The 13,077-nt window shown below is 41.4% G+C and overlaps 1 protein-coding gene across 1 annotated transcript in view; it reads right to left on the reverse strand.

Annotated features, from left to right (window-relative positions):
* Positions 1 to 1,351: 1,351 nt before the first annotated feature.
* LOC138815561 (protein FAM114A2-like) overlaps positions 1,352 to 13,077 on the reverse strand; it is a 46,747-nt gene continuing 35,021 nt past the window's right edge. The window contains exons 8-9 of the mRNA XM_070004987.1: positions 3,323 to 3,451; positions 1,352 to 1,765 (exon numbers count right to left, since the gene is read on the reverse strand). Of these exons, the coding sequence (XP_069861088.1) occupies positions 1,742 to 1,765; positions 3,323 to 3,451 (153 nt within the window). The 3' untranslated portion in view covers positions 1,352 to 1,741. The remainder of the gene's footprint in view (positions 1,766 to 3,322; positions 3,452 to 13,077) is intronic.

Raw genomic sequence — 13,077 nt, forward strand, 5'->3', positions numbered from 1 at the left:
CAAGGAAGCTGGGCTTCCCCCACAATATATACAATCATACCCTCCCTGGTCCCCGTAACTGATCCATCCCCCCAGCAAATTTACATTTTAAATTTAATAAAATAGTTAATAAATATGAAATTGACTCATTTGCTATTGACCATTCTCTTTAAATTCTAACATTTAAACAATCACAAACAAGGCCACACTAAAGTTAACAGTACATCCATTTTCATGGCAGCATTGTTTACCATAGCTAAGATATGGAAACAACCCAGATGCTTCTCAGTAGATGAGTAGACCAAGAAAATGTGATATATATATGTGCGTGCACGCGCGTGCACACACGCACACACACACACACACACACACACACACACACACACACACACATACACAATGGAATTCAATGGTTCCATCAGAAAGAATGACACATGCCCTTTTGTAAAAAAAAAAAATGGAAAGACTTGGGAAAAAATCACATTAAGTGAAGTAAGCCATACCCAAAGAATAGGTCCCATGGTTTCCCTCATTTGTTAGTCCTATAGTTAAATAGCTATGAATAAGATTGAAATGAACTCCAAGGTATGAGAACAAAAGGGTTTTGTTGTTGTTTTAAATCTACTGTATGAAGTTATTTCTTTTTTCTTTTACTTTTTTTCCTTCGGTTTATTCCTCAATCTCTCTCTCTCTCTCTATTCTCTCTCTCTCTCTCTCTCTCTCTCTCTCTCTCTCTCTCTCTCTCTCTCTCTCTCTCTCTCTCTCTCTCTCTCTCTCTCTCTCTCTCTCTCTCTCTCTCTCTCTCTCTCTCTCTCTCTCTCTCTCTCTCTCTCTCATTGTGTGTGTTCTGGAACTGGGGCTTAAACTCAGGGCTTAAAAGTCTACCTTGCCCCCTTTCTCCCAAAGCTGGCAATTGACCCATACCTCTGATTTTTGCTGGATAAATAAATGGTGATAAGAGCCTCACAAACTTTTCTGCCCTGGCTTTCCTTCCATTGTGATTTTTAGATCTCCGTCCCCTGAGTAGCTAGGAACACAGTCATGAGCCACCAATGGCCCAGTTCTACTTTCCATTAATTGGCAGTTAGTCATGATATACATAGTTCAGATTCATACTTAAATTTTTTTAATTGTTACTATAAAGATACGGGTTACAGTTTCATAAGTCGGGTAAAGAGTACATTTCTTTTTGGACAATGTCACCCCTCCCTCTTTCTGTTTGGCTTATTTATAGTGAGTCTAATGTAACCTTCATTCTTAAAGACTAGTTTATCTTTACTGCTGAGCCCTAATTTTTCTGAATTCACTCAGCCCTCAGGTGTTCAATGAAGTCTGTTCACTTTGGTTGCCTAGAAACCTGATGTTTCAGCCTAGCTTGAGCTTTGGGGATTGTGTCACTTACTACTCAGGTAGTTCCTCTTCCAGCTTTGTGGAATTACCTAGTGCTTGAACAGGGTATTATTCAGATAAAGTCACATGGGCACATCTGTAGATTCTTGGAACATTTTACTTACATAGCTGCATCTTCTGAAGTTTTCTGACTTTCATGTGGTAGCTGCTTCAGCCTTCCCTGACTCCAGACATTATCCCTGACTTATTTTGCCTGTGAGAGTTCTGTTGGCTTTAGGTTCTCCTCTGTGTGTTGTGGTTTGGAACTTTTCTCTAGGCAGAAAGCACAACTGTAGGGTTCACTTTGTTTTTCTTTTCTCCTGGACCAAAGTCTTGTTCTGTCTTTTCTCCAGTCTGAAAATAGTTCTTTCTTCTATTTTGTCTGGTTTTCCAGTTGCTGTGTAGGAAGGCAAGTGTAATACAAGCTTATTTACTTTACTGGAAAGCAAAAGTTCTCTCCATAATACAGTATTTGATATAACATAGTTAAATTACTTGATGTACTTGTTGATCTAGCAAGAGATGTCTAAAGGCAAAACAGAACAATTATTTTTGAAACATATTCATTTTTGTAATGTATATTGATTCCCTTACTAAGAATCAGGATAGTCTTCTAGGACAAAGTTGAGCTACAATTTGTATACTGTTTCTTTTGCAATATGACACTGTATTGAGAAATAATATTTATGTTTATACTATAGAATCATAGCTATATTTATACTACATAATCACAGTATATTGTAATACACAAATAAAGAATAGTTCCTGGGCTGGGAAGGTGTCTCAGTGGTAGAGCGCTTGCCTTGCATGCATGAGGGCCTGGGTTCAATTCCTCAGCACCACATAAGCAAAAAGAAAAAAGCCAGAAGTGGTGCTGTGGCTCAAGTGTTAGAGCGCTAGCCTTGGGCTGAAGATCTGAGGGACAGTGCCCAGGCCCAGTGTTCAGGCCCCACGACCGGACCCCCCCGCAAAAAAAGAATAGTTTCTGTATGTATGAGGCTTACCTGAGGGTGTTCCTTCATGCCAGTTTGTAGCCACACCTTTGTGTCTGTTCACAGCCCTTGCCAGCAATTGATCTGTTTCTGACTATAGTTTCCTCTTGTTTAGAAGGTCATGTCACTGAAACTTTTTACTCTACTCTTGTGTAGATACATACTTTTTATTTTGCTAGTTCTGTGGCTTGAACTCAGGACCTGGCACCATCCCTGACCCTTTTTGTACTCAAGGCTAGAGTTCTTCCACTTAAGCCACTGCACCACTTCCAGCTTTTTCTGAGTAGTTTATCCGAGACAGGAGTCTCATGGACTTTTCTGCCTGGTCTGGCTTTCGAACTGCAAATCTCCAATGTCAGCTTTTTGATTAACTACGATTACAGGCTTAAGCCATCAGTGCCCAGCTAGATCTATCTATCTATCTATCTATCTATCTATCTATCTATCTATCTATCTATCTATCTATCTATCTATCTATCTATCTATCTATCTATCTATCTATCTATCTATCTTTCTAGTAATGGGGCTTGTACTCTGGACCTCGACACTGTCCCTCAGCTCTTCAGCTTAAGGCGAGTGCTCTACCACTTGATCCACAGCACCACTTCCAGTTTTCTGGTCGATTATTGGAGATAAGAGTCTCATGGAGTTTCCTGCCTGGGCTGGCTTTGAATCTAGATCATCAGATCTCAGTCTCCTGAGCAGCTTGGATTACAAGCGTGAGCCACCAGCACCTGACTAGATCAATACTTTTATATTTGAAATGAAATGAAAATTTAAGACTGCTTATCTTATTAGCCTTCATCCTAAAGTATTTTGTGTTTGTAGGCAAAAATGGCTCAATTTTTTAAAAAATAAATCACATAATAATAAAGCAAAAATGTCAATGAACCTTTCTTTTGTGCTTATACATCTCCCTTTTGTAGGAGAAACCACTGCCAAAGCGAATGAAAACTCCTTACCAGTATCTGTGCCATTTGATGTCCTCTCCACCTTCTCCCCTGCTGTTGAGAGCACAGTGAGTAAGAAGTGCAAACTGCCTTACTCCCTTTCATTCCTGTCGTGGGTTTCCATCTCTTTCCATTCTTTTCCTGCAAAGTCATGGGACTGCATATTCAAGGGTGCTAGATATTTGAGCATAAATCTCTTCTGAGTAGTACAGTAAAAGCTATATATAAACTTCCCCTAAAAATATAGGAATATACATTGGAGAGTTACAGAAAGACCATGCACATAACATTTTATGGACCAGAAATTCTGAAGGTTTTTTGGCCTTAGAAAATATCTGCTTTACAAAAATATTTTTTCTGATAATTTTTCTTTTTATTTGTTTTGGTCATGGGGCTTAAACTCTGGGCCTGGGTGCTGTCCCTGTGCTCTTCAGTCCAGGCGAGTGCTCTACCACTTGAGCTACAGCACACTTCTGGTTTTCTGGTGGTTTATTGGAGATAAGAGGCTCACGGGCTTTTGTGCCTGGGCTGGCAATGACCTGTGATTCTCAGATCTCAGCCTCCTGAATAGCTAGGATTACAAGTGTGAGCCATGGATACCAGGCTCTCATAATTTCATTTTTAAACAGAAGGGAAGAATGATCATTTAAAATGAGAGATACTTACACAACTGTACATGATTAGAAACATTTTAAGAGAGCACAGAACCTAAGTATCTTTCGTACATAAAGGTAGGTAGCTTGTGTGTGTGTGTGTGTGTGTGTGTGTGTGTTTGTGTGTGTGTGTGTATGTGTGTGTGTGTGTGTGTGTCCCAGTCTTGGGGCTTGAAACCAAGTCCTAGGTGCTGTATCTGGGCTTACTTCCTCAAGGCTACTCTCTACCGCATAAGCAGAAAAAAACCAGAAATGGCACTGTGGCTCAAGTGGTAGAGTGCTAGCTAGTCTTGAACTGAAGAGTTCAGAGACAGTGCCCAGGCCCAGAATTCAGGCCCCATGATGGACAAAAAAATACAAAAAATAAATTAAAAGGCCATACAAAAAGATGAAGTCACAAAACAAACCCTGAAAATAAAAGCAACTTGAAACCTGTGGCTGAGGCACAGGAAGTACTGCTAAGAAGGATACATTGTTGCAAATATGGCCAAGTAAGATTCAACCATGGAGGTGAAGGGGGAATCAGGAGGTAAAGCCAGGTACAGGATGCTTTTCTCTTCCTTTTGTGAATTTACCACATTTGTATGCACAATTCTTTCCTTTTATTCAGGATTCCCTGCACTAGGATCAATGGGTCACAGGGCATCTCTCCATTCTCTTTCACTTAACTTGGTGGTGAAAATAGGAGCAACTCATGGTCAAAATCCACTTCTGGTAGGAGTTACCAGTAGTCAATACCATCGATGAGGTAAAAGAAAACATCAACATTTCCTATTAGGTCCTCATCAATTGCTTTGTAATCCAAAGTGATGAAGGGTAGGGGCTAGGGGAGTCAGCTCAAGTACAAGATCCCCTGCAGAGGAAGAGGGATCTAGTTAGTAGCTAGAGGCTCTCAGTTTGAACTCTAGTACTTCTGTTTAAAAACCTTTAACTAGGGGCTAGGAATGGGGCTTAGTGTTAGAGTGCTTGCCTAGCAGGCATGAAGCCTTGTGTTCAGTTTTTCAGTACCACCTAAAAAGAAAAAGCCAGAATTGGAGCTGTGGCTCAAGTGGTAGCATGCTAGCCGTGAGTTAGAGATGCTCAGGGACAGTGTCCAGGGCCTGAGTTCAAGCCCCAAGATTGTTTTCTCTCTGTCTCGCACTCTCTATGTAGACAGATAGCCAGATAGATAGATAGATAGATAGATAGATAGATAGATAGATAGATAGATAGATAGATAGATAGATAGATAGAGAGAGAGAGAGAGAGAGAGAGAGATAAAATTTCTACAGATAATCTGTTACAGATATAGATAGATCTGTTATCTTTAGCAGATAGATAATCTATAGAGTTTATCTATCTATATCTATATCAATTGGTATCTAGTTGTCATTTATATTCATGATTTCAGGACATCAAAGATTTACTCAACATAACCTCATTACTGCTTGTATTTCAATCTTGGGGTGTGTGTGTGTGTGTGTGTGTGTGTGTGTGTGTACCTACACATGCATGCTGGGGCTTGAAGTTATAGATCTGTGCTCTTGTTTGGCTTTCTGTTTTGTTTTTGTTTTCTTTCTCTCCTTTTCTCTTTCTTTCTTTAGGTGCTAGTTCTAGGCTTGAAATCATGGCCTAGTTCCAGTCCCTGAGACTTTTACCCAAGGTAAAGCCACAGCTCTACTTTGGCTTTTATTCTTTGTTTTTGTGGTTAATAGGCAAGAAGAGTCTCATAGATTTCCCTGCCCAAGGTGGCTTTGAATTGTGATCCTCAGATCTCAGGCTTCTGACTATCTAGAATAGCAGGAATGAGCCACCAACGAATACCTAGCTTTGTTTGGCTTTCTGGGTTTCCATAGTACTCTGTCACTTGAAGCAAACCTCCAGCTCGGCATTTTGCTGCTTACTGGAGATAAGACCTCATTCATTTCTCTGTGTAGTCTAGCTTTTAGCATTGTAAATTTGCTGCACTTGTTGTGCGTTGACATCCTTGGTTTCTTACGTGGAATTGTTCATAATCTCATTGAAGAAGTCTTGTGTGTGATGAATTGTGTGATTTTGGAGGTTCTCTATCTTTGATGGTTTAATTACAATGTGTTAAGTGATCACAGTTTGTTCTACTTGAAGTCTATTGGGCTGCTAAATGCTTGAATATATAGGCTCATGCTAGAAATCAAAATTGGAAAAGTTTTGATCATTACTCCTTCCTTTTTGTGTCGTGGGCCTTGAACTCAGAGCCTAGCTCTGTGCATGAGTCTCTCTGTGCTCCCCACCACCACTTGTCAGAGTTGATCATTTCCATTTTGCTCTGTTCACATGTGTTCTGCTTGCCAAAATTTGCTGCTGAACACCTCTAGTCATTTATTTATTTCAGTTATTTCTTACAAGTTTTCACTTTTGTGAATTCCTGGTTTTACTGAAGATCAAAGGTTGGGCCTACATATAACCAGGAAATGATACCTGGAATTTGTGTGAGTGGCTCAGACCCCTTTAATTCTATTCTTACTGCCTTATCCTCTTTCCTGCAATCCACACCAGTGGCCAGTTGGGGCTTTCTTACAACTAGTTGACCAAAGCACAGCATTGGATCTAGTTTACTCCCAGTTCTGCAGGCTTTCTCTGAAAGATGGCCTCTGAAGTCTTAGATTTAGAACTCTCTTGGCTTTCCATGCTTTCTCCTCTCTCTGTACCACAAACACACACACAGACACACACACACACACACACACACACACACACACACACACACACACACACACACCCCAGACATTTAAGCCATGATTTCTTAAGTAGAACTATCTTTTGATACTTTAAATAGTCCAAAATACTTGATGTGGCACAAAGTAAATAGTTCATATTTTCTTTTTGTTGCCAGTCCTAGTGCTCCATCTCTTTCTTGGGTGCTATCCCTGAGCTTTTGTGCTCTACCACTTGAGCCACAGTTCTACTTCCAGAATTTAATGCTTATGAAGGCCCAGGTTTGATTCCTCAGTACCACATAAACAGAAAAAGCTGGAAGTGGTGCTGTGGTTCAAGTGGTAGGGTGCTAACCTTGAGCAAAAAATGCTCAGGGACATTGCCCAGGCCCAGAGTTCAAGCCCCAGGACTGGAAAGAAAAAAAGGAGGTAAAAATCTCACAGACTTTCCTGCCCAGGCTGGATTTGTACCATAAACCTCCTAAGTAGCTAGGATTTCAGGTATGAGTCTTAGGTGCCCAGTTTAGGCATCCTACTTCAATAAAGCTTCCTCAGCCATTACTTGTGCAGAGCTCCTATCCCTTGTTTTTCAAGAACTTATTAAAGGCTTTGCCACATTCTTTAGATTTGTTGTCATTACATTTCTATTATTATTACTTCCCCCATCACTGCCTCACTCTCTCTATCTTTCTCTCTCTCTCTGCCCTCTTCTTTTTTTCTTTCTCTCTCTTTCTCTCTCTCTCTCTCCTTCCTGGTGGGTTTTGAACTCAGGGTCAGGATGGGGTATCATTGGCTTAGTTCTTTTTTTTCTCAAATATGATGGCCTATCATTTGAACAACAACTTCAATTCTGGCTTTTTGATAGTTAACCAGAGATAAGAGTCTCATGGATTTTCCTATCTAGGCTGGCTTTGAACCACACTCCTCAGATCTCAGCTTCCTGTGTCACTAGGATTAGAGGTATGAGCCATTAGTACCCAGTTTCAAATAATATCATTTTTAGTTTTTTTTTCCTGAAGTCATTCATAGCTAAGAAACAATGATGCTAATTTTCATTAAGGAATTAAGCCTCTTCAAAGCCCCTTAAATTCCAAATGTTTTTGAGTTTTCATGATTTCTCTGAAACCTATGGACTAGGCAAAGTATATATGTGTAAATTCACATTACCCCATCTGCCTAGCCCAGCTTAGCTACTGCCAACTTGCTTATTCTCCCTAACATTTGGGAACGGTGCTTTCTGTGGAGCTAAGATGTGCAAACCAAAGGATTCAATTATACTCGGTAAGGATAAATCAGCCTTCATGAGGCCTCCTGTCCATGGAAGACCCATGCTGCAGGGAAGAGTTTGTTCCCAAGAAGAAGGGATGCAGATTGGAAAGAATGACCTGGTGTGCTGTAATTTGCACTGTGAAAACCACAACCACACAGATAATTGTTCATGAGGTCACTGCATTCACAGCCCATCTCCACTGATATTTTTTGCCAGTTGTGGGGCTTGAACTCAGCCTGGGAACTGCCACTAAGCTTTTTTGCTCAAAGGTAGAATTCTGCAACTTAAACCCATCACTACTTCTGGCTTTTTCTGTTTATGTCACACTTCATGCATGCTAGGAAAGCACTCTACCACTAAGCCACATTCCCAGCCTTCACTGATCTTTTTATGCATTCCATTTTTCACATGTTAAGTAGAAACCTTGTATATCACCAGGAGCAGAGAGGGACTTATAGCCTGTAACAGACCAATGCAATCAAAATAGTTACCTAGAGGGTGAAATGTGTTTCAAACTTAAATTTTAAAAACCCTAATTTAATTAGAGTTGGGAAAAGGATTTCCTAAAAAGATGACCTCTAAAACAACAGGCCTTGCTTCAGGGCTTATTAATGTTCAATGTCCTATGGTGTAGGGTGGGGCCATGGTTTTAAGTCACAGATTTTGCCCCAAAGGATTTCATAGATCCATAGAATAAAAGACATTCTCAGAGAATAATGAGAGACTGAATCATTAAATGCCAGTGGTTTAGTACTAAGTGTTATAAATAAAATAAAGAAGGAATTACTCAGAAAAATGAATCTATGCACAGAAAATGGGCAAAGTAGTCTTAACTGGGTAATGAGATGAGAACTTGGGGGTGTGCCCTGCTTGGGATGTGAGATGATTGGGAGAGACAAAGGTATGCAGTCTTGACTAGAACATGTATTGAAACATGTATTCTAAAATCTAACAAACCTGGTCCAACAGTGATGCCTAAGCCACCTTAGAGTGGCTTCATCAGTACATCCAAACCATGCCCAGCCACAACCATCCACTTTAGCATTGGTTCATCAACTTATGCATTTGTGGTTCCTTTGCTATGGACCAGGGATGGAGCGTGCAGACCCAGGGCAAAGTCAGCAGATCCTAGATGGCTGCTTCTGAACATACCCTGTGGTTTGTTGATAACTGGCTTACACTTACATCCAAGACAAGCTCCTTGGCTGTAAGCCATGGAAAGATGACTGAGGCAGGAAAGTCAGAAGGAAAACAGTAAGTCTGATCATGGAAGTCAGGAATCTTCCATGTAGGCACAGTACCTAGGCCCTGGGTTCAAGCCTCAGGAATGGCACACCCAAAAAAAAATAATACAATAGTTGTAGCTAGTTTCAGTGACTGTAGTATTTGACCACACCTAGTGATTAATGTGGAGACTAAGAACAAATTTGGGCAGTATGCTTGCCTCTTTTTCCTCCTTTGGTGATATTCCACACTTTCCAGGCTTTAAATGATCCCTTCCCCCTGGTAATCACCAAATGCAATTTCTAACTCAAAATGCTCTTTCCCAGGCTTGGGGAATTAAAGGCCTGTCTACTAGACAGCTCCAGTTAGCCAGGCTATCTCTCAATGGTGAAGCAAAATTATTTGCCTAAAACAGAATTTGAGATTCCTTTCCCTGCTTGCTAGAACATTTCTCTTCCTACCATCTTCTCATTGTAATAGTTCTACCATCTATCTTATTATTTGCTTCAGCCAAAAGCCTACATCATCTTTGGAGCAAGTTCTAATGTCTCATTTTACAAAACCATTTCCACAAGCTGGGCACTAGTGGCTCACACGTGTAACCTTAGATACTTGGAAGGCTGAGATCTTAAGGTCACAGTTCAAAGCCAACCCCTACAGCATAGTCAGTGAAACTCTTATCTCCACTTAACCACCAAAATGGCCAAGAGTCCAGCTGTCACTCACATGTTCGGCATTACTAGAGTGAAAAACTAAGTGAGATTGCTAGGCTTTGAATTCAAGCCCCAGTACCAGCAAAAAGAAAAAGAAAAACAATAAACAACAAACACTACTTCATCTACTACTTTTACTCCATTGTTGACATTCTAATCTACACTGACCTGTACTAAACAATGGCCACACAGGGCTCCTGGCTTTCACTCTTCATTTATTCTCCACATTGCCACCATGGTGAACCTTGAAAAGCACATATCACATAGTGATACCTCCTGCTATTATCCACAGTGGAAAGTTCTAGAAGAAACCCACATTGATTGCCCTTGCTTATATGACCCTATGTGACCAGACTCTTCTCTGGGTCATATGCATCTGCCACCATCCCTCTTCACTCATTTCATTCCAGTGACACGCAACCTTGATGTTCCTCAAAAACACCAAGTCTCCCACCTCACAACCTTTGCTCCAAGTGTTCCCCTCTGCCCAAAATCATCTTTCCCCAACTCTTTCCTTCATGACTCGTTTGCGGAACTCACACCTTAATTCATTAGTCACCATTTCCAGGAAGCCTCTTTTATATAGTTTTTTTTTGTCGGTCGTGGGGCTTGAACTCTGGGCCTGGGCATTGTCCCTCAGCTCTTCAACTCAAGGCGAGCGCTCTACCACTTGAGCTACAGCGCCACTTCCTCCCGGAAGCCTCTTTTGATCATCTTAAGGTAGCTGCACCCAAGGTTGTGGTTGAGGCAGAACTTAAATAACTCCATTTCTCCATTTTCTTTTGTTTCATAGTGTTTGCCACTGTTTGGATTGGGGGGGGTCATGGGGCACGAAATATGGGCCTGAGCACTCTCCCTCAGCTCTTCAGCTCAAGGCTAGCACTCTACCACTTGAGCCACAGTGCCACTTCCCACTTTTTCTCCTGATGTGATGCTGAGGAATCGAACCCAGGGTCTCAAGCACTCTACCACTGAGCCACCTTCCAAGCCTGTTTGGATTTTTTAACTGTTTCTTTGTCAGTTAGTATCCTCATCTAGAACATCAGCTCTATGAAAATGAAGTTTTTATACATTTTAATTCCAGGCCATTCCTAGACATTGAAACAGAGCTTGGCTCCCAGTTTTCCTTCATTAAATAGTTGATGCAGGGCTGGGAAGGTGGCTCAGTGTTAGAGCACTTGCCTTGCATGATTGAGGCCCTGGGTTTGATTCCTCAGCACCACATAAGCAAAAAGCAAAAAACCGGAAGTGGAGTTGTGGCTCAAGTGGTAGAGTGCTAGCCTTGAGCTGAAGAGCTGAGGGATAGCGCCCAGGCACAGAGTTCAGGCACCACGACTGGACCATAAAATCAATCAATCAATAAATAAATAAATATTTGATGCATCATTGCCAAAGATGGTGGATACCGATGGCATGAACTTTCATAAAATCGTTGAGCATGCTGGCATCAATTTACCTCTCTGTCTGAAGATGAAGTTAATATACTATCTCTTTCAGAATGTAATGGGAGTCATTATAATCAATGGAGAGGCTCAAGTCTTTACCAATCATTGTGACACAAATATTAGAATCTATGGGCAGGGAGCCATTTGAAAGTGGTAATCACAAAATAATGGAGAAAGAAATTTGTTTTATTTATGAACCTCCTGAGATCTGAGAAAGTGGGCAGAAATAAAATACTCCCATTTGCAATCTAAACATTCATAAACACAGTTCACACTAAATAAAATTGCACTAACATTTTAATTGACATCAATAGACATTTTGTTAAGTGTTTTGTTTTTTGAGCTCATTTATATATCTATGGTAAGAAGACTCCCTTCCATTTGAATATTTTAGTGGATATACTTTTCAAATGAATGTCAGTGCTACCTTCTGTGATATCACCCTGGACAGAAACCTTTTGTTGATAACATTGGGGTATCATTATACGCTTACACTATTATATCTGAGTAGGAAATAGCAATGCACTGTGAAATTATAAAGGCAAACTTTCATGTGCATCATACTGCTTTTTTTCCTCCTCTCTCCTCTGTTATGAATCCCTATGTAGGACACCCGGCTGGTTCCACTTTGGCTCCTAAGGATTTGACAGGACCCGCAAAAATAAGGGAATGGTTGGGGAAGCAGGGGGAAGATATTGAAGGGATGACACAGATCAAGATGCACTGTAGACATGAATTGCTTGGTTTTTGGTTTTGATTTTTTTGTTTTGTTTTGTTTTGGTCATGGGCCTTGAACTCTGGGCCTGGGTGCTGTCCCTCAGCTCCTCAGCTCAAGGCTAGTGCCCTCCCACTTAAGCCAAAGCACCACTCCTGGCTTTTTTCTGCTTATATGGTGCTGAGGAATTGAACCCAGGGCCTCATGTGAGTGAGGCAAGCAGTCTTCCAATGAGCCACCTTCCCAGCCCCGAATTGCTTGTTCTGAATTCCAAACATTCACTACATAATCTAAAGATTAAGAAAACTGAGGTCAGGGGTGGTGAGAATTGTGAAATGGGAGACATGGTTCAAAAAACACTGCACCCAGGAACTGCTCTGCTGCATGGCCGCATCTCTGTACAACTACCTAACTAAAACACACATAGACACAGACACAGACACACAGACACACAGACACACAGACACACACAGACACACGCACACACACACACACACACACACACACACTCTAATAGTGAAAACGAGAATGAAAAACTTAAACCTGGGAAAAAGGGGTACAGTCACTTCGGGCTCCTGATCAGAGTAGAGGTTGATTTTAAGGGGTGCCCCTAAATTTCTGAACTGGGTGATTGTCCACCTTGAAGGAATGAACTTGTGTCTCTGGGGGTTTGGGTTTTTAATGCAGGACATGCAGTACACAGAAAGGATCCCCCAGTTAACTAGGAACCACCTTCTCTTCCGCTGCCCTGTTCACCTGCTGCCAGCACCAATAAGCTGGGGAAGAAGAGGACCAGCTAGCCTGGAGGGGCCCAGGGCACTGACCTGGAAGCTAAGACTGTGTTTGTGAGCTGGAGCCAGTGGCTCACCCCTGTAATTGAAGCTACTCAGGAGGCTGAGATCTGAGGATCTCAGTTCAAAACTAGCCGGGGCAGGAAAGTCCATGACATTAATCTTAAGCTAACCACCAGAAAACTGGAGTGGTGCTGTGGCTTACAGTGGTAGAACATGAGACTTGAGCAGAAGAGCTCCAGGACAGTGCCTAGGCCTTGACTTCAAGCCCCAGGACTGACTAG

Source organism: Dipodomys merriami, unplaced genomic scaffold, assembly GCF_024711535.1.
Source record: "Dipodomys merriami isolate MVZ:Mamm:240054 unplaced genomic scaffold, mDipMer1.0.p SCAF_65, whole genome shotgun sequence".
Lineage (NCBI taxonomy): Eukaryota > Metazoa > Chordata > Mammalia > Rodentia > Heteromyidae > Dipodomys > Dipodomys merriami.